Source organism: Canis aureus, chromosome 19, assembly GCF_053574225.1.
Source record: "Canis aureus isolate CA01 chromosome 19, VMU_Caureus_v.1.0, whole genome shotgun sequence".
NCBI classification, from domain to species: Eukaryota; Metazoa; Chordata; class Mammalia; order Carnivora; family Canidae; genus Canis; species Canis aureus.
The window spans coordinates 52,337,082-52,363,856 of record NC_135629.1 but is presented as its reverse complement, the minus strand read 5'-3'; the positions used below and the strand labels follow the sequence as shown (position 1 = coordinate 52,363,856).

General features: G+C 55.3%; 2 protein-coding genes and 1 long non-coding RNA gene across 5 annotated transcripts in view; 1 reads left to right on the top strand and 2 right to left on the bottom strand.

Moving 5' to 3' along the window:
• The first annotated feature begins 1,569 nt into the window (after window positions 1-1,569).
• On the top strand, window positions 1,570-12,823 carry PIN1 (peptidylprolyl cis/trans isomerase, NIMA-interacting 1). The gene is made up of 4 exons (XM_077860023.1): window positions 1,570-1,730; window positions 3,733-3,945; window positions 11,190-11,300; window positions 12,191-12,823. Exons 1-4 carry the CDS (start codon window positions 1,673-1,675, stop codon window positions 12,298-12,300), a joined length of 492 nt encoding a protein of 163 aa, XP_077716149.1. The 5' UTR covers window positions 1,570-1,672; the 3' UTR covers window positions 12,301-12,823.
• Window positions 6,534-12,381, bottom strand: LOC144290617 (uncharacterized). 2 transcript variants are annotated; one of them, XR_013358181.1, is made up of 5 exons: window positions 12,171-12,381; window positions 10,475-10,742; window positions 9,157-10,189; window positions 8,320-8,455; window positions 6,534-6,814 (listed from the first exon to the last, which is right to left on the bottom strand). It is a non-coding gene; the product is annotated as an uncharacterized LOC144290617 (long non-coding RNA). The 2 variants fall into 2 exon arrangements; XR_013358180.1 differs by lacking the exon at window positions 10,475-10,742 and having other exon boundaries at window positions 12,171-12,379.
• Window positions 12,824-16,411: 3,588 nt separating the features above from the next.
• Window positions 16,412-26,775, bottom strand: part of OLFM2 (olfactomedin 2) — a 61,966-nt gene continuing 51,602 nt past the window's right edge. For both annotated transcript variants that reach the window (XM_077860022.1, XM_077860021.1), the window contains exons 2-6: window positions 21,462-21,611; window positions 19,490-19,636; window positions 19,028-19,247; window positions 18,582-18,688; window positions 16,412-17,567 (exon numbers count right to left, since the gene is read on the bottom strand). In XM_077860022.1, the coding sequence (XP_077716148.1) occupies window positions 16,890-17,567; window positions 18,582-18,688; window positions 19,028-19,247; window positions 19,490-19,636; window positions 21,462-21,611 (1,302 nt within the window). In that variant the 3' untranslated portion in view covers window positions 16,412-16,889. The remainder of the gene's footprint in view (window positions 17,568-18,581; window positions 18,689-19,027; window positions 19,248-19,489; window positions 19,637-21,461; window positions 21,612-26,775) is intronic.

The window sequence follows — 26,775 nt, the reverse complement described above, 5'->3', positions numbered from 1 at the left end:
CTCAATTTTTCCTTCACCTGAATTACCAGTGCTAGTCATTAACATATTTGAATGAATCCAGAAATTTTGGTATATAGTTTTTACACAATTAAGATAATTATACATATTCTGCAGCTTCCTTTTTGTTTTTTTTAATGCTTTGATATCTTTCTATAACTAATTATTTTCAATTAATGTTTGTTGATTTGTTATGCTTTCATACATACTATAATTGCTACACTGTACAGTGACTAGCTTTTCTTTTCACTCATCAAACATTTTTGCTATGAGGCAGACGCTGTTTGGAGAGCATTCTACAGATTAACTCAATTTTTGCATCAAAGGTATGTATGAGATATATATATTTCTTATTCTCATTTGCAGATGGAGAAGCTGAAAAGCTGAAACACAGAGATTAGTTTCTTCAAAGTCATAGCCAGGCTTTGAACACAAGCGATCTGGCTCTTGAATGCTCTTAACCTACTATATCCTATTTCTTGTAGACATGTTTTCCCATGTTTTATATGACTGTGCCTCATTTTTTTTTTTTTAAGATTTTATTTATTCACGAGAGACACACACAGAGAGAGGCAGAGACAGGAAGAGGGAGAAGCAGGCTCCATGCATGGAGCCCGATGTGGTACTCGATTCCGGGACTCCAGGATCACGCCCTGAGCTGAAGGCAGGTGCTACGCCACTGAGCCACCCAGGGATCCCCGCCTCATTCTTTTTCAATGGTCACATAGGGGTCTAGTTCTAGATGAACTATCATTGAACTCTTCCTTGTTGGTGTCTTTGCCTCTCGTATCTATCTCCAGCCTGTCCCCAGGCACCTCCCCAGAGTCCCACAGGTGCCGCACACTCAATTTTAAGACGATTCAAACTGAGCTCATCATCCTCCTACAGACGCATCCTCCTGTGTCGCCAGCTAAGTGGCCATGCCAACACCCACCAGTCACCCAGGACAGAGGCAGGAGCCAGACCGAGAGAATAAGTTAAGTAGGTTCCAAAGGAAGTAGAAGATGTTTGGTCAGTGGCACAGGGAAAGGGTTAGTCTCGCAAAAGAAAAAAAAAAGTGGGGGGACAGCTTTGGACATCTGGAGGAAACAGGTGGGGAGAAGGAGGATGGAGGAGCCAAATTTAGGCTTCTTCGCTGCTCATCACCAAGGCAACTGCGTTGCTACGGCAACAGCTAAGGCAGCACCGCCTCTTTCAAGTACCTCGTGGGCTGCCGTCACCTCGAAACCACCCGGACACTTCCGCATAAGGGGGCGCGGGCCTCCGGGAACGGCTGAGGAAGGCGGGAACTACTGCCGCAGTAGCCAATCGGATGGGGCCTGCGGCGAAGGACGCAAAGGAGGTGCCCGGACTTCTGTGAAGCTCGCCGGAGGCTGTGGAGAAGGACGGGCTCCAGCCCCTTCCCTACCAGTCAGCGGCCGAGGGAGGAAGGGGGCGGGATCCGGGGGAGGCCGTACGGGGGCGGGACCCGGTAGAACGCACGGAGGGTCCGCCCAGTCTCGCCGCTACCCAATAGAAAGCCCGAAGGCCTCTCCGGACTGCTCGGGCGCCCAATGAGCATCGTCGCCGGGCCCCGGGGCGAGGCGGGCCGAGCCAATCGGCGGCGGCGGTGGGCGGGTGCGGGCGGCATAGGCGGTGCGGCGGAGGCGGAGCGGGCGCTGCGGCAGGAGGGAAGATGGCGGACGAGGAGAAGCTGCCGCCCGGCTGGGAGAAGCGCATGAGCCGCAGCTCAGGTGCCGCGGGGGTCGGGGCTGGGGCGGGGCCGCGCGGGCCCGCGGAAGCAGGGCTCGAGCTCGCCCCTGGGGCGCGGCGCCGCCGCCCGATTCCCGTGGGGTCTTGGCTCCTCCGCGTCTTCCCAGGGTAACGGCCCGGGCCCGCCCCGTGGGGGCTGCGAACCTCAGGAGCGGGGATGCCGGAGGAAACTGAGGCAAGGGGCGGGGCCGGAGAGACCCAGCGCGCTGCCGGGGGTGGGGGGGCGGGGGCGGGGGGCCGGGGATCCCGCAGCACTCCCCCAGGTGATGGCCCTGGCCCTGCCGATCCGGCTGACACCTTTTGGCCTATTGCACCCGACGTCCCCGGGGACCGTGTCTGCACCCTGCTGGGCCCGGGGGGCACCCCGGGGAAGGACACCCCAACCCCACGCTCAGGGCGTGGCCCCAGAGCGTTGCCGGGCCTCGGGCCCACAACCTGCCCCTGCTAACCCGCCGGCCATCCCCGCCTAACCCGAGTCTGTCGTCGCCGCCCGGTGGATGGACCCTGTGCCGGGAGCCCGATCTGAGGCTTATCCACAGTAATAATACCCGTAACCGCACGCTCATCTTACCGCCCAGCCCTGTGCCAAGTGTGTTTGGAGTGTGTTCTCCCTCTCTCTCTCTGAATGACCACAACTCTGGGAGGTGGATAGTTATCACCCCGTTTTGCAGGTGAGGAAGCAGAAGTCAGAAAACTTAAGGAGCTCCCCCAAGGTCATTCATTTCAGGGGGTGGGGGCTGGATTAGAGTCCGGTCAGTCTGACAGCAGAGCCCGCCTGCCCTTGTCACTGCAGACCAGTGAGGAGCAGGCCCAGCATCTCACCGCACTGCCTCCCCAGCCCATAAAAATCACAGTCACAGTGATATCTGCTCATTGAAGGCCAGGCCCTCTGGTGAGCACTTTGCACGGATCATCACTGTTCTCCACATTAGCCCCGTGAAGTTATGTCCTTAATCTCTCGCTTCACCCCCACTTTTCAGATGAGAAAACCAAGGTTCATGGAGAGAGAGGCCATTGCAAGGTTTTAGGGTCGGTCACTGGCTCAGCTCTCACTGAGCCCGCTCCAGCCCTGCTCCGTGGCCACAGCTGACAGCATGAATCCTGATGCTCTGCCCTGTTCTGGGCCCCCTCTCTGGCCATTTCTGCTCGGCTCCACCCTAATGGTCTTCCTCAGGGGTGACCTTCAGTTCTTCACGGTGCTGGGTGCCAGTCGTGCAAAAATCTCAGCCCCTGGAATGATGCCTGGGCTCTCCTGGGTTCTACCTCAATCTTCTCTCTTGTGGCCTTCCCTCCTTCCTGCTCCTTGGGCCCTGGGTAACGTTTGACCCCCCTGTACTGCTGGTCCATAGTTGTGCAGCGCTGTACACCGGGTGCGGGTTAAGAACAGAGCTTTCATGTTTGGCAACCTGGGTTTAATTCCTGCCTCCAGCCATGTGTGCCTGGGGCCAAGTGTACACTCAGGAAACATTCCAAAGGTGTGGAAGGTGAGGCCTCACTTCTGTCGTCTACAGGGAGATGATAGCTGTCACGCTCCTAATGTGTACTGGGCACTAGTCTAAGTGTGTTACCGCTGTGAGCTCACTCAGTCCTTAGCACAACCCTACAGGCAGGGACTGTTGTTATCTGCATTTTACAGGTGACAAAATCAAGGCCCAGAGAGGTTAGCTCACACAGTGAGTGACAGCCAGACTTGAACAGGCAGCCTGGCTGCCTGTCCCCACACCGGCTTCGTCTCTCCTGTCACTCTGGGTGGTTTTCCTCCTTGAAGTCACTAATAACTGAAGTTATGACATTGTCTTATTTGCTTGTCTGGGGCCTGCCCATCCCCATCTAGAATGCTGGCTCCCTCGGGGCCTGTAGCTCGAGGTGGACTCAGGGGATTTGTTGAATGAAGGAATCCCATTGGCCGGTCCGTCATCTTGGCCTCCGGGTGGTGTCCTTTGAGCAGGTCCCAGCTGAATTCCTGTATCCCCCCTCCTCCAGGCCGGGTATACTACTTCAATCACATTACTAATGCCAGCCAGTGGGAGCGGCCGAGTGGCAACAGCAGCAGTGGCAGCAAAAATGGACAAGGGGAGCCCACCAGGGTCCGCTGCTCGCACCTGCTTGTCAAGCACAGCCAGTCCCGGCGGCCCTCATCCTGGCGACAGGAGAAGATCACCAGGACCAAGGAGGAGGCCCTGGAGCTGATTAATGGTGAGCAGAGTTGGAAGCAGGTTGGAGTGGGGGGAATGTGGGGAGAGGTTGTCCCCTCATTGGGAGCTGGAGCCAGCCTCGTAGAAATCACACCAGGCCCTGCACCCCAGCTAACTCAGCTGTCAGCATTGGCTGCCACCGAACTGCCTGTACGTGACATGAGCCTGGACTGCACAGCTGCCTCTCCTTTTTCTTTCTATTTGGCATTTGAGGGTGAGCCAGGTTACGAGAGGAGGACCCAGCCTTGGGGGCTGGCAGCCCTGGGTTCAGATGGTGGCTATGCCCTGTAAGCTCCAGGGGGAGCTTGTGTCATCTTGAGACTCAGTTTTCCCCTCTGTAAAATGGGTGTTGTCACATACCTGCCCATACCTGGTGTGTAGGTGCCAAGAAAACTATGAAATCAGCAGCATTTAGCTCACTAGGGCCATAAGTTGCAGAACCCTGGTATGGAGCTGCCTGGTATGGCTGCCACTACCTACACATGGCTGTTACTATTTAAATTAATTAAAACTAAGCCATATTCAAGATTGGTTCCTTACACTGGCCACACTTCAAGTGCTTGGCAGCCACAGGTGGCTAGTGGCTGCCATCTTAGCACAGATATAAAACTTTTCCATCCTTACAGGCAGTTCTGCTGGACAGTTCTGGGCTGGATCTCACGTGTGGTTTAATCATTCAGACTCTGGCACCACAGACCCCAGACCCTTTCTGGGCTGCTCTTACCCCAGATGACCTGTGCCTCACCCAGACCCCGACGGCCTGGGTTCCTATCTGGCACTGCCCAGCCCTGGCTGTGTGACCTTGAGCAAGTTACATAACATCTCTGAACCTGTCTTTTCACTTGTAAGATTCGTGTTTTGATGATAGAACCTACCTCCTAGGACAGTTGTGAAGACTCTGACCTCATGCAGTAAAAAGCATGAATGTAAAACATGAGTAACAGTTCCTGGTGTCTAGTAAATGTCCTCTAATGCTAACAGTCATGATGATTGTTGTTAGGAGCACAGGCCTTGCAAAGTGCAGACCCAGTCAGTGTTGGTGGTTGTTTTACTGTCATATTACTTGGTCCGGTATTTGGCTACAGGATATTACTTACACCCACACGCTTCCTGCGGTGTCCTGGCCCCTGCAAGCCTCACACGGCAGCCTCATAGAGAGGAGCAGAGCTCATGCGCAGATTCTGGAAGGCAGGTTAAAGAGCTCGCCTCCTGAGCTCTGTGAGGGCAGGGACTGGCTCTCTTCCCACCATATTCCCACCACTCTACACACAGCCTGGCCTATGCTCTGTCCTCACGGCCTTGTTTCATGAACAGCAGGGAGCCAGAAGTAAAGGCCTGGGCAAGGCCGTAGCTTGGACTCTGGGGAAGGCTGTGCAGGGGACTGAGGAGGATGAGACCTATCCCAGCAAGGTTGAGGCCCTGAGTGAGCGAAGAGTCCGGGTCCTTTCTGGAGACAGCAGGAAAGCTGGCCACATTTGACTGGGGGGTTTGGTCCTGCAGTGCCTTGCTTTCAGGAGAGAGCAGTGTGGGGAGTGTCAAGGGCCAGGGATGCTGGGAGGCCCAGAGCCCAGGCTGGTTGGATCTAACATTGAGCAGCTGGGAGGAGGGGTGTGCTGCCCCAGGGAAAAGGAGGAGGTTCGTGGAGAATGCCCAGAGAATCAAGGGGTGACCTGGGTCCTCCCAGCTCAGGTGGTCCGTGTTCTGAGGCTTGGGGACCCACAAGAGTGGGCAAGAGGCGGACCATCTGGGAGAGTGTCTAGTTCTGCAGAACAGCCAGGCCAGAGGCGGAGACCTTTGGGACAATCCTGGCAAGAGATGGCAGGAGGCCGAAGCAGTGGGCATGGCTGGGAAGAAAGGCTCTTAGGCCTCGGAGACTGCCTGGGAGGGGCAACTGAGGATGCCTCCCCGTTTCCAGGATGGATAGGTGTGCGCCTGGTGGGCTGTTACTGTGGGAGGATCCTGGGGCTGCTGAGTCAGTTAGGTCTTGGAGAAGGGGGATCTGGGAGGTGCTCCCAGGAAGCTGTCAGGCCCTGGAGTCGGTGTAGACTCTGGAGTGTTAGCAGGGGCTGGAACATGCATGTACCTGTGCAGATGGCCCGGGGGAGCTGTGGGCAGACCTGCAGCTACAGGCAGTGTGATGTGACTGGCCAGGGAGAGGGGAGCAGATTCCCAAGAGGTCAGGAGGCAGACTCAGGAGCATATGGTAACGGGTTAGCTGGGTGGGGCAGGGTGAGGTCACAACTAGTGTGGCTCATCCTGGAGTCACACACAGATAAAGCCTGGTGCCAGCTGTGTGGCCTTGAGCAAGTATCTCAGAGCCTTGGCTGCATCATCTGTAGAATGGGGATAGGATGGCCATGAGACCCAGGGGCCAGCCAGCGGTTGACGGCTCAACAGAGCAGTGGGCTCAGTGCCCAGCGCTTAACATCTACACAGGACCCTGGTCATTCAGGCCTGTGTGGTTGAGGGCCCAGGTCAGGACAAGGCATCTGCTCCTTTCTTGAAAGAGCTCTGAGCAGGGACTAGGGAGCCTGGTGGGACTTGGATGGGACTCAGGCGCCTGGTGGACTCAGCATGGAGACCCTCTGGTGACTTTGGCCTGTTTACTCAGTGTCTTGAGATGAGCTGGGACAGACCCCTCAGGGGTCATTAGGAGAAAGCTGGGAGATGGCCCAGGCCACGGAATGCTTTGTAACCAGACACTCATGTGCCCTGTCAGCAAGCTTCGGGTGTCCAGGCCTGTTTTTCTCTTCTGTAAAAGTGGACGCTCCCCCTGTCCTGGGCTTGTTCCAGGTGATCAGGAGATCAGGATTTGGGCTCGAATCTCATCAGTACCCATTTAGGTCCATCGCCCCGAGGGGACAGGCTGCCTGCAATAAGAACCAGCATGTCCGCGTTTTCTGCTGAGGCTCCTTTTCCTCTGCAGCTGCTGGGCTGTGGCCAGGCCCTGCCAAGGATCTGGGGACCAGCTGCCTGTCATTGCCAGTGTCCTTGTCTAAGGAGGCCAGGCTGTGGAGAAGCCCTCTCCACCTGCTCCCCATCCCTCCAGCCCCACATGCCTGGGACCTAAGGGTCCCAGGGAGGCCCTGGTGTGAGTAGCAGTCTCCTCAAACATGCTCATTCCCAGGGTCTGCGGGTCAGTGAGCCCCTTTGGCCTAGCGTCCCCACCCAAGGTTGGCGGGTCCCTTCCAGTCTACTGTCTTCAGGCTGAGTCTCTGGTCTCTCTGGGCCCCTCCTGCTGGATCTTCGGTTTTCTGGGCAGATTTAATCCTGTCCACTTTTACTTGGTCCAGGCCCCTTCCCTTGTCTGTCTCTAAACCTTTCTAGGGGTGCCTGGGTGGCTGAATCGGTTAAGTATCCAACTCTTGATTTCACTTTAGGTCATGATCTCAGGGGCCCCACGTTGGGGGTCCAGACTGAGTGTGGAGCCTGCTTAGGATACTCTATTCCTCTCCCTCTGCCCCTCCCCTGCTTTAAAAAAAGCAACATCTTAGAATCAGAGACCACTGATTTGTTTACTCACTTTCCCTAAACAATTGTGGTGTATTACCTTGCAGTGCTGTAACAGAATACCACAGGCTGGCTTTATTTATTTTATTTATTTTATTTTTATTTATTTTATTTATTTTATTTATTTTTATTTATTTTATTTTCCACAGTTCCAGGGCTAGAAGTCTGAGATGAAGGTTCTGACCGATTCAGTTTCTGGTGAAGACTGTCTTTCTGGCTTGTAGGCAGCTGCCTCCTCACTGTGTACTCACGTGGCCTTTCCATGGCATGTGCACATGGGGAGTGAGGGGGAGCTCTCTAGTGTCTCTTCTTATAAGGACTCTAATCCTATGGGATCAGGGGGTCTCCCTTATGACCTCATTTATCACTGATTACTTGCATTAAGGCCCGTCTCCAAACACAGTCATTTTGGGGATTGAGGCCTCAACATACGAACTTGGAGGGGACACGTTCATTCCCTACCACATGGACTGACAGCTAGTAACTGTCAGGGGCTTGTGCTGCACCAGGCATTTTCCAGCAGTAACTGTCCCTCCTGCTAGCCCTCCAGGGTGGGAGCTGCTATAAATAGCCCATTTTACAGGTCAGGCGAGTATGCCTTCGAGAGGCAGTCACCCACCAGGGTCACAGAGCTCGGGATGGGTAGAGCTGAGATCTGAATACAACAGTGGGGGAGTCTAGAGTTTACCCGCCTTGGCCTCAGAGACGCATGGAGCAGGCCAGCCTGTGACCTCCCAGCAGCGACAGGTGCACTTCTGTCATGCAGCCAGTTTCAAAGGCCCCCCAACTCCCCAAATCAGGTAAAAGTTCCCTGCTTCAGATGGGGAGCTCCTTGAGAGGCTGCCCCCCAGGATCTGCCTCTCACCTGGAGCGCCCGTTGGATGGAGTGCCGTCTCGGTGAGGGGTATTGAGGCAGGCTGGCTAGGTCAGGGCATCGCCAGGAGGGTGGCAGGGGGTGTTTGGTATGTGCTTCCTTTTCCTCCCCCCTTGAGCATTTGGATCTAAGGCACAGAGGAAAGAGACATGAGATTCAGCATTTCTGTCTAAGGAGCGGAGGGGTGGATCCCTCTCCCTCCTTCTCTGTGGCCTGTTTCTGTCTCATTTATTCATGAATTCCTTCAGCATTAGGGAGCACCTGTTCTGTGCACAGGGCCAGGTGCTGGGAACACAGCAGCGAGCAAGGCCCACTGGCCCTGCCCTCCCAGTCTGAGGCAGGTGACACACAGATGGGACACTGGCAAATGTAGGGGGGCACCTCCCACAGCGGGGTCTTAGGAAAGACTCCTGGATGAGGCCAGAGGACAACAAATGAGCTTCCTATGGGAAGAGACCATTAAGCAAAGGCCTCGAGGTGGAAGGGGCAGGGCAGACTGGGAGGGCTGTCACGGGGGCTGGGTTAATACTGAGCCCAGGGGATGCACAGGGGCCTGAGGGTTCCCTTGCATCTTGGCTTGTGGCCAGACTCCTGACGGGCAGCTTCTAGAAAGAGGAGATGAGAAAGCAGTGATTTTTTTTTGTTTGTTTTTAAGTCACTTGAGGCTCCTGTCCAAGCAGAACATTTCCTGAGAGTTGGCTGATCAGAGGAAGATTTGGGTGCTATGAACTATGGCGGGCAGAAACTTGGCTTTTATTTGATTTTTGGGCTGATATCTGTGTGTACCATGGCCAGGCCATCTAGTCTCAGGGATCCCTGCTGACTCACAGCATCGGCTCCTGGAGGATGCGGCAAGGTGGTGCTGTACTGGGCTCGGCTCTGCAGGTGCGGGGCCTGTGCCCGGAGCCGGGCAGGTTACAGCAGGGAGCACTGTATGCACAGGATTCTCTGGCCAGCGAATCGAGGTCCAGACAAGGGAAAGGAGGAAGAATCTTGAGGCTGCCCAGGTGAGGCGAAGAGATAGCCCGGAGTCCAGGGAGTAGAGAAGTCTTGGTGATGTCCAGTTCAGGCTGGATCACTAATGGGTGCAGCTAGCACTGGGGGGCCACCTAGCAGCCCCAGCGGGCATGGTCAGCCCCAGCATGGGCATTGCAGGCAGAAGCCACCCCTGCCCATGGAGGGTGGGGCTCATGTCACACTGGCAAGCTTTTCTGACCAGGCAGCCTGTCCCATGACAAGATGCACAGGCAGGATAGCCCAGGGATGGGCAAGTCACACAGAAACGGGGGGAGTCTTATCACTGAGACGCATGGCCCTTGTGGATGGGAGAATTGTGACAGCACCTAACATTTGTCAGAGTCTCCATGGCAGGCACACTGTGCTGTCACTGTGGTCTGCTGGCAGATGACTAATGGGCCAGCAGCAGAGGGATGGTTGGGACATGGGGATGACAGGGTGAGGGGGACAGCAGTGGAAGGCCCCCAGTGGACCAGATACCAGGACCCAGGCGCTGCCATGGTGTGGGACAGGATGGGGTGATAGGTGTGTTGTCACAGTTGTGTTGTTTCAGTTGTGGTCATAGCGGAGTTTGCACGAGCTCAGCAGGCAGATGGCCCCGGCTGGGTGTCTGGGCCTCAGTTCGCCAGGTGGCTTAATCAGCAGCGTCCCTGTGGTGCTCAGACAGGAGCAGTGGAGGGTGGTGTGCAGAAGCCCACTAGCAGGGATAACAGGGTGATCCTCACACCCGGGGTGGGCTGGGTGGGTGTGCAGAATGTCCCCAGGAGAGTAGCTGTCAGGGAGGCCATGTGGGACCAGGGTGGTCTGGAGCTGCATGTCCTGGGAGTCCACCCCGTGGCTGCGCCTGTGGGTGCAGGGACAAGACTGGCAGGAATGTTCCTTCAAGCGCTGGGGCAGCTGGTTGGAGCAGGATGGGGCATTTCGAGGAGGAGAGGGTGGGCTCTGGCTCTAGGGCTCCTGCCTGGAACCTGGACTCAGGAGCAACAGGAGGCTCTTCCTCACCACGCAAACACAGCCTTCCTATGTGCCCTGCTCCCCACATGTGAGTCATATAGGTGCTCAGTGCAGCCTCAGCCTTCCCCCACCCCCCGCCCCCAGGAGATGAGTCCCCAGCGGAAGCAGTTTGTACCACACACAGGATGCATCCAGTGTGATGCCACCACAGCCTTTTAGGGCAGCTGCAAGAACGGTGTCGGCTGCTATGAGGCCATGTCCATGGAAATGACACATGTCCCGTCTCGGCTGCCTTGTGGTCTCTTCACGACGCCCCACTTAGCAGCCTGGGCCTTCCTCCCAGTTCCGATAGGTTGGACAGTTGAGGCCCAGGGGATCCGCCAACAGCTCCTGTGGCAGAGCTAGCCTGGTGCCCCAGCCTCCTGCCTTTCTCCTGGAAACTTCTAGAAAATTTCCCCATCAGTGCCTTGTGGGATCTTGGCAGGGCCCTGGGTCCCAGCATCCCTCTTCAGTATTTGCCCTGCTTTTTGCCCTCCTCCCCAACAGGGCCTAGAGGTAGAGATTTTCCCCAAAATACGTGTTGGGGTGTGGGAAAAGGTCATGTTGTGTTCATGTTATGTCTGTAGGGGGCGGGAGGTAGGAGTGGCAAAGGGAGCTGGGGTGGGGGAACGGGCTCTGAGACCAGTGTGGCTATTGAGGCCACCACAGGGTCAGGGGGCGCACACTTGGTGGGGGGGGGGTGTTCATGAATGTGTGTGGAGCGAGTGGTCACCCTTGCAAATAGGGCAGGGGTTGCGTGCCTCCTTTCCGAGGGAAGTGCCCCCTCCATCAGGAGCCCCCCGCTCCATCCCACCCTGCCTTTGACGAGAGGTCTCCCTGTATGTCCACAGGCTACATCCAGAAGATCAAGTCAGGAGAGGAAGACTTTGAATCTCTGGCCTCACAGTTCAGCGACTGCAGTTCGGCCAAGGCCAGGGGAGACCTGGGTGCCTTCAGCAGAGGTGCGCAAGGAGTGGGCACTACCTGGCCCTAGAGGAGCCTCTGTCCCAGCTGCGGGGATCCCCCTGCCAGGGGGAGGTTGGGAGGGGTAGCCACGGCTGTGCAGGTCTTCAGGGTCCACCAGGTGGCAGCACAGTCCCGCAGGCTCCAGAGGGACTCCCACTGCTGGGGGGTTGGCTGGGCTGCAGAGCCCTCTGCCTGGCTTCCTTTCCCCCCTGCGGTGGGAAGTCCGTCTGTGGGTCCCTCGATGCAGTTGTCCCCATCATGGACACGGCAGGGTAGGTACTTGGCTGCCGTGTGCCTCTCCTCTGGTTGGGGGGTGTAAGGCTGGGTCCCCAAGAATGCCCCTCCCAGCACCACCCACAGGGGTGAGGGGAGGAGAGGTCAGCTCAGCAGTCCTGAGTTTAGGCCTATGGGGCTCAGGCAGTGGAAAGGGGGGAGCAGAGGGGATCAGGCCACCTCCTCCTCCTCCTTTCTCTCCTCTTCCCCCTCCACCTTGGGGTCTGCAGAGCATCGGGGAGGGGCCCAGGATGGGGTGAGGAGTGTGGGAAGAGCCAGCAAGGGGCTGTCAGCTGCCTGTGTGCCCCAGGAGGCAGGCAGGACAGATGATGCGGCAGGGGCTGGGAACGGGGGCCCAGGGAGACGAGTTCATCACTAAAATGTGCCTCCCAAGTGCCCAGCAGTGGCAGCAGCTCTGCCTGCCATCCCTCATGCTGTCCTCAGGCTTCCTGGGGCCTTCTTAATGGCCCGCCGCCCCACTGACAGGGCCATAAACCATGTGATGGATGAGCGTGAGGCTCAGCGCAGGTGGGAGTCCCATCTGCCCGCTCCACCTGGTCCTGGCCTGCGGCCGGGTCTTGACCCCCACACACCATCGCTCACACTTCCCCAGGTCAGATGCAGAAGCCATTTGAAGATGCCTCCTTTGCACTGCGGACGGGGGAGATGAGCGGGCCCGTGTTCACGGATTCCGGCATCCACATCATCCTGCGCACGGAGTGAGGGGTGTGGGTGGCTCAGGCCTGGCCTGCAGGGTCGGGTGGGGTGGGACAGGTGGCTGGGCCCACAGACTCTGCTCCCTGCTGTCAGCTGGCCAACAGGTGCCCTACCCTGCTGACGTCACAGTATTTATTGTTCTCAAAATGGCTGAGGGGAGCTCTTCACCACTGGGGGCCCCCTCTCTGCCCCTAGTTGGAGCTGTCCCTGTCAGACTCCCCTCCCCTTTAGGAATTGACTTCAGAAGGGCAGGTGAGTGGGGAGGCTCCCAGACGGAAGGGGTGGGGGTCACCTGTCCCAAAGAGAAGGCCTAGTCAGCTGAGCTGCCCCTGTGTCCCTCCTTGCCACCCAGGTCCAGGATGGGGGCAGGACGGCCTTAACACTGTTTCTGGTTATGCTATGTTTGTTCCTCTATTCAATTGCAAAAAGCAAATGCTCCACGTGGGGCCCAGGCTGCCCACCACCTTGGGGTCCTCACTGAGTGGCAGTGCAGCCCCCTTCGCATCCTTGATTAAACTTGGAACCACTACTCTGCTGTCCTGTGTCTCGTTCCCTCCCCGCTGAGGTGAGGGGGAGCTGTCAGAGGAGCCATCATCTTCCGTCCTCCCTGGTGTCCAAGTATCCAGGCTGCATTTCCTCCCTGAGAAGCCTCCCTTCATCCCGGGGAAGGATGGCTCCTAGCAGAGAATTGGGGTGCCAGTCAGTGCCAGTGGTCCTCCAACTTGGGTATTGAAGAATGTTCGAGAATGCAAGGGCAGTGCCCTGACCTCACATCTCTGGATTCAGCAGGTCAGGGTGGAGCTGGGGATCTTCAGGGGATCCTTGGAGAGCCAGACCGAAGCTCCCCTGCCCTGAGTGCCCTCTGCACCTATCACCCCATGCCCTCCGTACACAGGCCACTCCCAAGTAGAACACATTAGACCCAGCACCCCAATGCCTGCTTTCCTGTTATTACAAATGCTTCTGGCACGATGTTCCTGGGTCCTGCCTCCTTCTCCGATGCTGTTACCTTAGCAACACGGGACCAGCCAGGAAGAGGGGTGCTACCACCAGGCACCTCTGAGAGTGGGGATCCTGCCCAACCTTCTGGGGAAGGGTCCGTGGGGAAAGGGCCCTCTTGGAGCAGAGCGGGTCCCTGTGGGCAGAGAGAGTAGAGGCATCTCCCAGGTGGCCTGTGGGTGTGGCCCTCCTGCTTTCTGTCCCCTCCTCACAGCCTCCCCTGTGCCAGGGCCTGGGCTGGGGGCGCAGTTCAATCACGGGGCTTATCAGTTTAGCCCACTCTACCCCCCTCGTTCAATGGAAACCAGCCCCACCCCAAGGGAGGCCCCTACGGCTGTGTCTCATAAACGGTCACCTGGGCCAGCTCCCATCTGGCTGGTTTCTGGAGCGATCGCTCTCTGCCTGCTGCCTGCCAGAGTGTTTGTCATTAGGAAGGTTTAATGGGCTTCCTCTCCACAGAATCTCCCGTCACCTGTGGGGGCCAGCAGGCAGGCGGCAGCACCCCCGTTCGCACCAACAATTCTGTGTGACGGGGGAGCGATCACACCCTTCCTGACTCGAGCCTCTGGGAAGGAGCAGAAATGAAGAGGGTGCACGGGGCTGAGACGCTGCTGGGGCGTGGTGTATGTTTTCCTGTGTGGGGTTGGCAGGGAGATGGTCTTTGTAGCGTTCTCTGTCACTGTGGGAATCTGTGCGTGTGTGCGTGTGTGTGTGTGCGTGCACGGGCAGCTGTGGGACTCTGGTTATCCCTCGGTGTGTGTCCTATGTGACACGAGCAGTCCCCCTGACTGGGTGTGGCCACCCCCTTCATCTAGCTGTGCAGCGGCCAGAACCCAAACACAAAAGAATGTCGCTGTTAGATAAACATGCCTCGGAGGCCACTCAGCGTCGGGGTGATTCATGGTTAAGTAGCTGTGGCTTCCCTCACCTGCTCCGCATTCCCACCCGCTGCCTCTTGCCTGGAGGCGGGGTCATAAATCCCAGACCTTCTGGACGGTGACAGCGGTGCAGTCTTCCCTCCTGTCCTTTTGGCCTCACATTTCCCAGCCCAGAATGCCCTGGCGCCAGGGCTGCAGGGAGGGGGGAGGGGGGAGGGGGGTTCCACTCCTCTGCCACACGCACCAGCTCAGGCCTGTGGCCATGCGGCAGGGCTGGACTGGGTCCCCTCAACTTCAACTTGGGGTACCGCAGGCTCTGCCACAGATAGGATGGGCTGCAAAGCTACCCCGGTGTCACCAGGCGCACCGTCCACAAGGGGGGATGTCAGAGGTGGCAGCAGGCAGCCCGAGGCACACAGGAATCCCGGAGGAAGGGGGCGCTGTTCCTCCTGCCAATCTTTGGTTGAGACAAAAGCCACAAATGCAAACCTGTAAGGAGCTCTGGGCTTGCCTCTGTGTGAGAGAGGGGGCGGGCGGTGTGATGCCAAGTGCTCTGGGCATCTGTAGGAGGACTGGTGTGCAGATGTGACAGGCACACCCACACCCAGCCCTGCGTTCTGTGCGGGTCTCCAGGTCTGTGTGTGTTTTGGACAAAGACTGGAACTTGGCAGCCCTCGGTCCCCAACCTTCCACTGGGGGTAGGAGAGACCAATGAACTGCCCACCCCCACTGTGCTCACTGGGGGAGATTTGTCTGCAAATAAATACATATAGAAGGGCTGGGGTACAGAGGTCCTAAGTGTCCCAACCCTGTCCCTGTTTTTTTTTTTTTTCTTTCTTTCTTTTAATTCCTGAGACAGACAGACAGATAGGCTGAAGGAGAAGCAGGCTCCCTGCAGGGAGCCTGATGCAGGACTGGATCCCAGGACCCTGGAATCCTGACCTGAGCCACAGGCAGACGCTCAACCACTGAGCCACCCAGGTGCCCATTCTTCGTTTCTTTTTTTTTTTTTTTTAAACTAGGTACAAAGTGCCTTCATGGGCCTATCCCGGAATCGGTTCTTTTTCAATGTCAGACTTGTTAATTTAAATGGAAATTAATTGCTTTTCTTGAAAATTTCTTTAAAAATTGGTTTTAAATGAGTGCATTAGGCAGTCCCATTTATTATTCATTGGTTTCATTTGCAGTATGGCCCCGGTGTCCCGAGTTCCCGGAGATGATTTAATCAGAGAGGCCATTAATTAGAGATGGGCGGGGGAGGGTAGCTCCCAGAAGAGCAGGTCTTGCTAACTACATGGTCTCAGTGGGGTGGGATCCAGGCCTGTGGGGCTCTTTACGCAAGATCCCTCTCCAGATTCAGTGGGGTCCATGTGGTGGAGCGAACGTGCAGGTGGGAGTCCGCACTCCCCTTGTTGCCAACCACTGGCCCCAGGGATGACTCTCCTCACTCCTGCAGTCTGTCTCACCTTGGCCACCAGGGATCTGGCTAAAATAAAGCCCTCCCCTGTTCCTCTTCTCTGCCCCCCACTCCCCACCATAGCCACATCATTGAGGCTCCTAGGGAACTGGCCTCTGCTTCTTCGATCTCTTCCTGGCTCTCCCACATGCCTTCCTGCCTCCCATGCTCCCTAGCTTTGCTTCTCCTTCCTCCTCCAGGAGCTCTGGTCTCTACCCAAGCCCATTCCAGGTGAAGGGGCTCCAGGTGTGGGGTGTGGGTGTGTTCAGCTGAAGCCACCCAGCACACCTTCAGGTCGTTGCTACCTTTTTAGTAGTGAACTCAGAACAGGTGTGACTCATCTAAAAGTATTTTGAAATTACAAAGCAAAAAGAAAAGGGAAAAATGCCATGTCCTACTCTCTCATACCCAGATTCTTAAAAGCAGCCAAATTGTTTAAAAAAAAAAAATTAAAAAAGTTGCCAGATGGCTCAGTGATGCACCGGTGTGATCAACGAGTGAAAAACCAGTGATGGGGAATATTCATTCGAGGCCTGGTTGTCATCATTGTGAGAGAATTCTCGGTTGTTTGGATCAAATTGCCTTTAGACAGATTGTTTTCAAACAAAACAACTTTGGAGTGGGTCCCCTCGCCTGTCTTCCCAGAGGGCTTGCCCACCAGGCCCTCAGGCTGGGCTTGTCTGCCTGGGTCAAAGGGGGCCCAGCTGGGATGGGTCTCCAGGCTCACACGTAGCCTCCACCTTGCCTCCTCTGCCCCCCTGAGACACACAGAGCAACCAAAGCCTCAAATGTCAAAGGTCCTGTTTATTCCAGCAACCTGGAAAGAAAGAGTGTAAATTAAAAAAAAAAAAAAAAAAGAAAGAAACCGATCCATGCACTCAACTCCTTGAAGGGAGGGAAGGGGGCTTGGAGAGAGGGGCTGGGGGCTGGGTGGGAAGCGAGAAGGGAGGTGGAGGAGGGAAGAGAGAGACAGAGGCCTCAGGGAAAGGACCGGAGAGTCTGATCCATGAAAAGAGAGAGACAAGAGGGTCAGCAATAAAAAGGCAGAAAGAGTGAAGTATCAAAACCAGAGACCCAACAAAGGAGAAAAGACACACAGAGAACGCACTAATGAGAAATACAGAGGCAGAGAAGGAGAGCCCGGCGGAAAGGAGGGGAGAGAAAACAACGTACAGGAGAGGGGAGAAGAGAGGGCCCCGGAGAGAGAGAAAGGGACGTGGGTGGAGCAGAAGGGCGCCGGCCCTGGGCCTTGCAGGGCACCCTTAGGGGTCCCCGGCGGTGCTGATGACGTGGAAGAGGGTGACGTTGTACAGCACCTGGTGGCCGTTGTTCCAAGTGTAGAGGGCCCGCTCCCGGGGGTTGTAATCCAGCATGGAGATGTGGGAGTACTGGTTGTGGAAGGGCACGTCTGTGTACTCGTAACTGGACGTGTTGGTGAAGTAGGCGAAGTAGACCTTGGCCCCGGCCAGGTGGGAGTTGGTCACGTAGAGCACGCCGCAGATCATGAAGGCCTCGCCGGCGCTGCGCTTGGGGTAGCCGGTGTCCCAGGACCGCACGACCTCGAGCGTGTGCGGGTCCAGCCGGCTGACCACGATGTTGCCCGCGTTCTGGTTGGTGGTGTACACGGCCCAGAGCCCGCTCTCGTCCACCATGAAGTCCATGTCCGAGAAGCCGCCCCAGGAGTAGGGGAAGGTGTTGTTGTAGCCGGCCCCCGGGAGGCTCCTCTGCACCAGCACGGAGCGTGAGCGGAAGTGGTACTTGACCACCACGTTGCTCTGATACTTGTTGTAGAACAGGGAGCCGTTGTACACCACGTGGCCTGTGCCCGCCCACGGCTGGGGCAGCAGGTGCTGGATAAAGTTCTGGCCTTTGATGAAGTCTCCCAGAGTGCGGAACTCCAGGACCCGCCGGCCCTTGTAATAGCCATCCATGTACCAGACCTACGAGAGAGCTGCTGTCGCTGCGGAGCCGCCGCCGGCCACCCAAGGGCCCCAGCAACCACGCAGGAATCACCCGTGGCTGTTAGGGGTCCGCGGTCGCTAAGTGGCCGTTAGTCAGTCATGGGATGTCCGGTGACCGTTCAGGACCGGTCATAGTCCCAGGAATGGGATCGTTTGGTCGGGGAACACCACTGGTCTTAAAACAGACACTTGCTACCTAAGGATCAAGGGAAATCGCCAGCCCTGGTGACTCACGGGGCCCGGGAATTCAGCAGTCACTGGAGATAGCATGGTTAGCGGTTACTGGCCAGCACTTGGGTGACGAGGTCACTTGAATTCACTCCTGTAGCCACAAGATGACCCAGCCTGCCAGCAGCATCTCCTCTGCCATCATCGCCTACCGTCGCCAAGTCAGCATGGGTGAGTTCCCTCACCCCTGCTGATTATTGGGCTAAGCATCATAAAAGCTTGCATGCCAACACTGTCACGACCACTTTGAAGATAAGGAGATCGAGACTCTGACGCATTAAGGAACTGCCCGAGATTTTCTAGCTGAGAATTTGGTGGCAGCAGGATGCAAATCCAAGCCTGATTCCCTAACCCAAGCTCTTAACCACTTGGTTGAACCACTATAATCTGTGGGAGGCCTGTGACGCTATTGAGACAGTGGCTACTTACTACCTCTAATCTGTGACACTCAGGGGCCACCCAGTGACCAATATCAGCCAGTAGGATAGTCACTGGGCAGTTAGTGGCTGGTTCCTGTGGGTCTGAGGTGATGGACAGTCGTGACCATAAAGGCCACTGGAAGTCCAAAGGTCAACAACTGACATGGTGATTCTCAGGGCTGGAAGGTCCTTGATCACCTGGTGGTTACTAGACAGTCGAGGGGAGGGCCAAGGGGTCTGGGGATCCTGGGACACTTCAGGCTATAAGAGAAGCATTAGTGTGGAATTGCTGGGCACGTGGGCAGCCACAGGCTGCCTGACTCCTGGGGTGGACATGATCACTCACCCGGCTATCCGCACTGGGGGCCATCGTGTCGGTCATCCAGGAGCCAAAGCGGGACCCCATGGCCCGAATGGTGATGGGGTTACTGACCCCAGTCAGCTTCCCGCAGCCTGGGAGGCAGGAACAGGGTAGATAAGGACGGAGGATGGGAAGAGCCCGAGGGAGACAGGCAAGGATGATGGTATGATCAAACTGGGAAGAGCTGGGACCAGGCGTGAGGGAGGATCCAGAAATCTGGTCCCAAGATGGAGTTAGGTTGAAGGTAAGGGGGCCGGGAGTCAAGGGTTGGGGCCATTTCCAGTTTGGGGGTCTATTTTAGGCCTGGGGTATTAAGTCAAAGGTCAAAGTTTAGACGTTAGAGGTCAAAGCCATGTGCAGCTTCTGGGCACAGCGGTGGTATTAGGGTTGGGCGTGGAGGTCGGGGGTCAAAGTCAAGGGTCAAAGCATACCCAGCTTCTGGGCGCAGGCATGGAGCCGGGCCTCCAGGGCCATCACCCGCTGCTGCAGGTCCTCGTACCCGTAGGCGCCCATCTCCTCCTGGATGGCTGCAAGGCTGCTGGAGAGATTCCTCACCTCCTCCCGCAGGCGCACGATGGTGCGGGCGTCCGCCTTGTACTGCTCCAGGACTGAGCTCAAGGGCAACAGCTCCGACATCCTGTCCTTCAGTTCCTGCCCACCGAGATGGAACTCTCACTGATCCTAACCCCTGACCTCTGACCCAGGCCTGGCCCTAACCTTTGACCCACCCCTCATCTTTGATGCACACCTGGCCCTTGACATTTGGTCCACACTCGACCCTGGATCCCAGCCTCCCCTTGGTCCTTCCCAGACACCACGACCCCACTCTCAGAACTAACGGTCGCTGATCCCAGTTCTTCCCTTGGCCCCTGACCTGACCCAGAACGACCCACCTGGAAGCTCTTTGCTGAGAGGGACCCATCAGCCGCCCGGAGTCGTGCGTCCAGGCTTCGCATGAGTGTCTCCATGCTGCGCACGTACTGGAGGTCACGGTACGTCCGCAACTCAAGGACCTCCATGGACTGGGAGACATTCTGGACCTAGGAGCTCAGGAGGGTTAGGGAGAGCCAGACCCCTGCCCTCCCCAGCCCCTGAGATGCCACAGACCAGGCTGGTGAAGCCAGAGGCCAACACCCCACCAACCTGCTCCCCTGATCTGACCGGCAACCTCCTGATGACATGCCCAGTCCATCCGTCTGCTCCGGCCTGGTGTGGCCACTACCACCTCTCCCCTCTCTCTCCCCTTCCCTTCCTCCCTGGTCTCTGCGCTTACACCCTCGCCCCCCACAGTCCATCCTTCACACAGCAGCCAGAGGGAGCTTTTCAAAAGGAAGACTGGATCACCTTCTCCTGCCGCCCTGCAGGTCGGTCTTGCCTCCTCACCTGCCTTGCCTCCATGCTCATCCACTGGGACCACCAGCCCCCTTTCCTTGCACAGACTCAAAGCTCCTTTCCTCCTGGGGGCCCTCCCACCTGCCGATCCCTCTACAGGGAGCACTATTCTTGAGGCCGTTCCACCTGCCAATCCCTCTCCCAGGAGCACTGTTCCCAGGCCCATTCCACTTGCCGATTCCTCTACAGGGAGCACTGTTCCCGGGGCCATTCCACCTGCCGATTCCTCTACAGGGAGCATTGTTCTCTTTGTCTTGCCATGCTGGCTCCTTGCATCCTTCAGGCCTCAACCCCAGTGTCACCTGCTCAGAGTGGCCTCCTCTGACCACCCTGCCTCCAGTAACCCTTCATCCTGTCTCCCTCACGTGGTTATTTTCTTCCTAGCTACAACTACTGCCCAGAACATTCTTACTCATCTGCCTCCTTCAGGGGGGATCGTCATGGTCAAGAAAGACCCAGTGTCAGGCTCATCCACAGCGAAATCACCAGTGCCCAGCACTGACCTAAACTAGATGCCCAGGGAGTACTTCTCAGCTACATGAATGAACTGAATTCCGTCGCCCTAGCCTCTCCTAACCCAGAATGAGGACCCCCTGGCTCCCACCTCCACCTGCCTCAGGTGAATTTCACTTGACAAAGGTGAGCTCTACCCGTCAAGGTAAACTCAGAGACAACACTAGGTGCTTGCAGAAACACACAGGTTTTCCTGCACCCTGTTCACATGACACCTGGAAGTTCTCAGAAACTCAACAGCCCAATACCCATCCTGGATGCCACAAAGCAATCAGGGGACACCACGTGGATGTGCCAAACTGGTGGGCAAAGCAGTTCTGGTGGGCGGGGCAGGATCCTGCAGAGTTCGTGGGTGGGTGGGAGACCCCGGTGCTGACTAGGATCTCTTCTGTTCTCTACCATTTCCTCAGCTTCCTCCTCTATGGGATGATGATGGGAGGTAGCTGGTCCCTTTCAACACTGACATCGGAGCTAATGAGCAGTTCAGCTGGATAGTGTCAAGGGACACCAATCAGTCTATAAAGGGCATCAAAACATCCTCAGGGATGTTCTGAATGGGGACTGTTTCATATCAACCATAATCAGAAGGGGATGGAATCTTGTATGTGTCTGGGGTTGGAAGGTGAGACCCCTCTCCAAGGGACACGGGACATTTTTCTCAGCAGGTGAGTCTGGCGAGTTAAAGAGCTGAGTGGGATGTGCACGGTTGGGGCCAGAGATCACACACAGGAGACTCAGATGCTGCCTCCCCCGTCCCTACACAGCGCTCAGCTTCTCCAAAGACCCATTGAACAGATGTTGGCTAAAATATCCCCTTGGAGGGGAGCTGGGTTATCCACTAGCTCTGAAGAGTCTACCTGGCTAGATCTGGCCCCAGATGACCTGGGGGGGCGGGGGCAAAGACAGGGTGGGAACTGGGAGATTTTCACGGACTTCCCGGGGAACCTGGCAGGTCCTTACCTTCTCCATCAGCTGCCGCAGCTCCCGGCTCCGGCCATCGCGGGAGCAGGTGCTCTGTGCAGGGATCACAGCCGTGCAGATGCATTTCCCGTCGGGGGCCTGGGCCGAGGTATACAGCTGCCAGCCTTCCTCCGGGCTTTGGAAGAGGGTCTGCGGGGAAGTCAGGGGTCAGACAGCAGGAACCCAATGGGGGATTCACTCTGCCCATGCTGAGGGAGAAAGGGGACCCAGGGAAATGACGGGTGCCCTGGAATGTGCTGGACCATGTGCCGAATGCCTGATGCATGTGATCTCAAGCGCTCCTCAAGGAAACCCATTTCACAGATGATGTGTGGGGCGGGTTAAGGAGCATGGCAAAAAATTGAGGGATTCGAACCCTTCCGCGAGACAGGAATTCATTCTCTCACACAAGTTCGCATACACACAACACTGGCTCTGCCTCAACGGGGCACAGACCCACTCGTACCGATCCCCAAACCGGGACCTCCCTCTCTGCTTTCCCAGCCCACTGGGAAACATGGACTCTGGATATGCCCCAGTAAGTTAATGGCCAAAGGGTGACCAAATCCTCACAGAGACTTCCAGGCCATTGAATAGAAAGCATCACTGCAGACTCCTAAATTAAACTTCATGTCAGCTTATGATGCTTAGATAATTCAGGGATCAATCATGGCGGTTTCCCAAGCCATGCTCCTTGGAACACTGGCAATCATTCCAGGCGTGCTCAGTGATCAAATAAATGTGTGCATTGTAGCATGAAACAAGTCCCTTTGATGCAGGACTTATCAGAGCCCTTGAAATGCTAATGGGCATCAAGGAACTCCAGAACTTTCTACACTTAGGAAATATGTAGTGAATGCCCCTTCTATGCCCGGTATAGGGTCTGGGATAGGGCTGGGAAGAGAGAAGTGAAGAAAACATCTGGCTGCTGCCCATGGATAGAGGAGACATCAAGCATGTAACCCCACTGATAGTTCTAGAACTGTTTACTTCGGTGAATGCTCCAAAGAAATTGCAAGGAGTAACAGGGGATCTTTCTCAGGCTGGGGATTTCAGAGGAGGTACCCCACAAAGGGATGCTTATGCTGAACTTGAAGGACGAGTGAGCCAGGAGAAGGGGATAGGGGAGGGGACGCTTGACAGCACAAAACCAATCAATATCTAGAAATATTTGAGAAACATTGCTCAAAAAGCATTGAGTAATCACTGGATGGAACACGGTGGGCTCCTAGATCAGGCCCCCTTGAGCTTCCGCAGAACACACTGGACTTTGTCACAAGTCCCAATCTTTTTGTTTTTATCAGGGAAGGATGATTTCCTTTGTTCAGCAAATATTTGGTAAGCTCCTAGTGTGTGTCAGGCTGTATTCTGAATATTGAAAACACAGCAGTAAACACAATGCGAAAACACAAAAGCTCTTCTAGGAGCTTTCGTTAGACAAAGACAGGGATAGACAAGTAAACGCCAGATATCTAAAGGGTGATGAGTCTCATAGAAAGAAGTAATATAGGGAAGGAATAATGGGGGGGGGGTGTTGCTGTTGTTCGGGGTTGCAATTTTAGGGTGGCCTGGGAAGGCCTCCATGAATGTGTCATTTGAGTCAAGACCTGAAGGGGGTGAAGGATTAGCCATGCAGATATCTGGGGAAGGATGTTCCAGGCAGAGATAAAAGCAGGTGCAAAGGCCCTGAGGCAGTAGCATGCCCAGTTTGTTCGGGAAACATGGATAAGGCTGGCATGGCTGGAACAGAGTGAGAATGGTGACAAGGGGTTGGGGGGAAATGAGGGCAGGGAGGGGGCAGCACAGCATGTTCAAGACCTGTGGGCTGTAGGGAAGACTTTAGTTTTTCCTGGGTGAAGTGGGAGCCACAGAGGATGGGGAACGACGGAGGTCACCAGACCCAAGTGCTCACAGGCACCCCCTGGTGGCTGTCAGAGGGGAGGGACAGACTGGGGAGCAAGGGTAGAAAAGGGGGGGAGGGGGCAGATGAGGTGAACAGGGATGGGTGGTGGCGGTAGAGGTGGGAAACGGAAGATTCTGGTCCTAACCAGGATGCGTTCCTACATACCTGGAAGAAACTGATAAAACCCAAGTGTTTTACAGAGAAACAAAGCCCCACAATAATTGTTCATTTGGACAGCTGTTAACTGATCGCCCCACAGAAGCTGTTCCCATGAGCCGTAGCAGAGATAAGCCAGGCTGTGAGTTACGAGCAATCCTGGAGATGCCAGCGATTAGCCCACCTTTTTCCTCTCCCATTCAATAAAGTCTTTTTTTTTTTAAAGCTTATTGTAATGTGAGCAAGTGATATAATTGCACAGATGAGCTTGACTCCTCCACTGATTTATAAGACAACACAACCATTCATAAACGCCATCTGAAATGATTGTAATTAGTCTTTGTGCCTTATGTACACCCTTTTGGAGTTGGGGGATCCCCCTTTACACCAGTCCACGTCTCCTCCGCGGAGCAGTGGAGTCACTCACCTTCCCGGCCTTTCGTGCACGCAGGTATGATTCAGGTAGAGCCAACACTCAGGCCTCCCCAGGACTTCACTGCAGAAGCATCTGGGGTCCCCCCTTTGCCAAAGGCTTCCTCTGGCCATCAAAGCCCCCCCTGCCTTCGCACGGGGCAGGCAGCAGAAGTCCCCCACCCCTTGCAGTCCTCCACAGCACCACACAGGAGTTCGCGCGAGGTGCAAGGTGCGAGGTCTCGGTAGCCCTCTCAACCCTCCAGTACGAGAACTCTGCGGGGGGTGCCACATGCAGCTTTCCAGGGGAGCCCACTGGCACCTGTGCTCCGCCCGCATGGAGTCCTTCACTTTCCCTACTGGTTCCTGGTGGCATCACCTCCCCAGCGAATACTTGCACTCAACCGCTCCCCACCAGCTCTGCTTCTGAGGGAGTCCGACCTAAGGCAAGAAGGGTGGCCCAAGAACGCCTTCCGCCTTGGTTCCAGGAGAATGTGAAACTACCTGTGTCTCCTTTCATGACAAATCTGGTTCTTTAAAACACAACAAAAGAGAGAACTTGAGCCTAAGCACCCCCATCCGTGTTCCCCTGGCTCTGATCCCCAAGCAACTTGGACAGAATCCCCCGCCCCATACTCCCGGAAGAGTCTCATTTGTGCAGAGACAATGCAGCCCGGTTCAACATAATTAACATCTCCTTTCTACAATTCCTAGTGTGTCCTCTGAAGCAAACAAGCCATTTTCTTTCAACATACGAAATATTGAATTGTAAAAGAGAAGCAAGATTTAAGTGGCAAGGAGAGAAGGCCTCCACGGCTTTCCTAAAATAATTGTCTGCGTTGGACGCACCTCGCTGAAGTGTTCTCTGCAGCAGTGTAATTAAATGCCTGGGGCTTGGCTGCCAACTCTCAGCACAGCAGGGATCCAGAGTTTCGCCTGGCAGGTTCAGGTTCAAATACGCAGTCAAGTTTGCGTCCCCGGGAACCACTGGAACATCCTGGAAGGCTCACTGTTTGAGGGTGCCAACGCCAGCTCTTTCAGACCGGGTTTAGCTTGGAACCTCGGTCATGAACTCTTGGGAGGTCAGAGTCCCAGGCATAGAGCATTGGCCTATCCCAAGGAAAATGCTTGTAACAGCAGGTGTGAGAGCCCAGGAACTGTCCAGGTACAGAAGCCTCCAATCAGGTGGACGGTCCTCACCTCAGATGTGGCAAATGTACCGGAGAAGCCAGCTGCTCTCTTGGCTGAGCTGCTCGCTGGTTCTGAGCTTAATATTCCTGCTAATGGGCTCTAAGCGGGTAAGCTATGTGCTCAAGTAGCTGTTTCTCAAATCGTCTTTTCTGGCTGGGAAATTTTTTTTTTTTTTCCAAATACTTTCGTTGAGGATGCTGCCCCAATTAAGCAAGCAGTCCCCATAACAGGTCCAGGACTGACACGCAGGAAAAATTTTTCTCGCTGTCACTCCCAGGATCATCATCTCAGCCTACAGCCCTGCCACCCACATCTTGGTTCAAAAACAATTCCTGGTTCTTCTTCCCGGGGAGGAGGGACTGCCACAGGATCCCGGGCCAGCCATCCGTGGAGCGCTGGCTATCAGGGAGGTGAGCCAACAGAGAGAGAGCAAGCGGCTGTCTCTTAATAAGACAAGGATATTATTGCATTTGAGGCCGGGTAATTGAATCAAGAGGCACAAGTAGCTTGGGGCTTATATATTTATTTGTACCCTGCCTTGTTGCAGAGGACTCCGAGCGGTTTACAAGGATATGTAAACTACCACACGGTAGCTCCAGTGAGACAGGGGAGTAGGAATTCGATGTTTTGGGAGGGCAGTCTGCCAATCCAGGTTTCTGCATTTGCATTTAACCCAGCCAACCCCAGTGGAAGAATTTAGCTTGTGTGGACAAGCACACGATGGCTACGAAGATGCTCATTAAAGCACTGTTTCCAATTGGACCCCTCAAATTTTCTCCCTCCAGTTGTTTGACAGTGGCAGGGGAGGGCTTGATTTCAAAACTTAAGGCTCAAAAAAAAAAAATCAACAAAAACGTAAGGCTCATACACAGGAGGGAATAGTATGCAGTCATGAAAACTGGAGTTTAGCGGGGATTCTTCTTGTCCTCTTCAGATTGGTTTTATCTTCTAAGTTTCCTACATGAACATGTATTGGTCCTGAAAAGATTTTTTTTCAAGCCTTTAATTTTTTTCTTTTTTTTGCAAGGGAGACAAGGAAAGGAAAAGTAGGGACATAGACAGAGCCAGAAATTAGGCTAAGAAAAAAACTCATCCCTTTAAAACCCGAGCAACCAGCATATGGTCAGGCCATAAATTTGGCTCCAAGTTCCTTAGCAGCCAACTCAAAAAGGAAAAGCTGGTCATTTATGCGGTTCCCAGTGTCCTGAAACAAAAGCACAGCAGATGCTCAGGAGCAAGCTTAACTATTTTCGGTACCAAGAACAGGCAAGGATCTCTCCCACGATCCTCCCAAAAAGGAGTCCCTCTGATGTCACCAGCATCTTTCCCGACAACATTCCTTACACTGGGGGCAGGGGGGAGAAGAAAGGTGTGGGCAAAACAGGTGAAGGGGATTCAGAGCCACAAACTTCCAGTTACAAAATAAATAAGTCACGGGGATGAAAAGCACGCCATAGGGAATGTGCTCGATCTATTGTAACAGCGTCGTACGGGGGCAGATGGTGACTACACTTCTCATCGTGAGCACTGCACAAGGTATAGAGTTATCAAATCACTGTGTTGTACACCTGAAGCTAATATAACATTGTATTTTTTTTTTCAATTTAAAAAACTTATGACAGGGGCACCTGGGTGGCTCAGTCAGTTAAGCGT

Excerpts from the sequence above, each read along its gene's own strand:
- PIN1 (XM_077860023.1), top strand. The coding sequence starts at position 1,673 with ATGGCGGACGAGGAGAAGCTGCCGCCCGGCTGGGAGAAGCGCATGAGC. Across the intron at positions 1,731-3,732 it reads GCGCATGAGCCGCAGCTCAG|GCCGGGTATACTACTTCAAT; the intron begins GTGCCGCGGGGG and ends CCCCTCCTCCAG. Across the intron at positions 3,946-11,189 it reads GGCCCTGGAGCTGATTAATG|GCTACATCCAGAAGATCAAG; the intron begins GTGAGCAGAGTT and ends GTATGTCCACAG.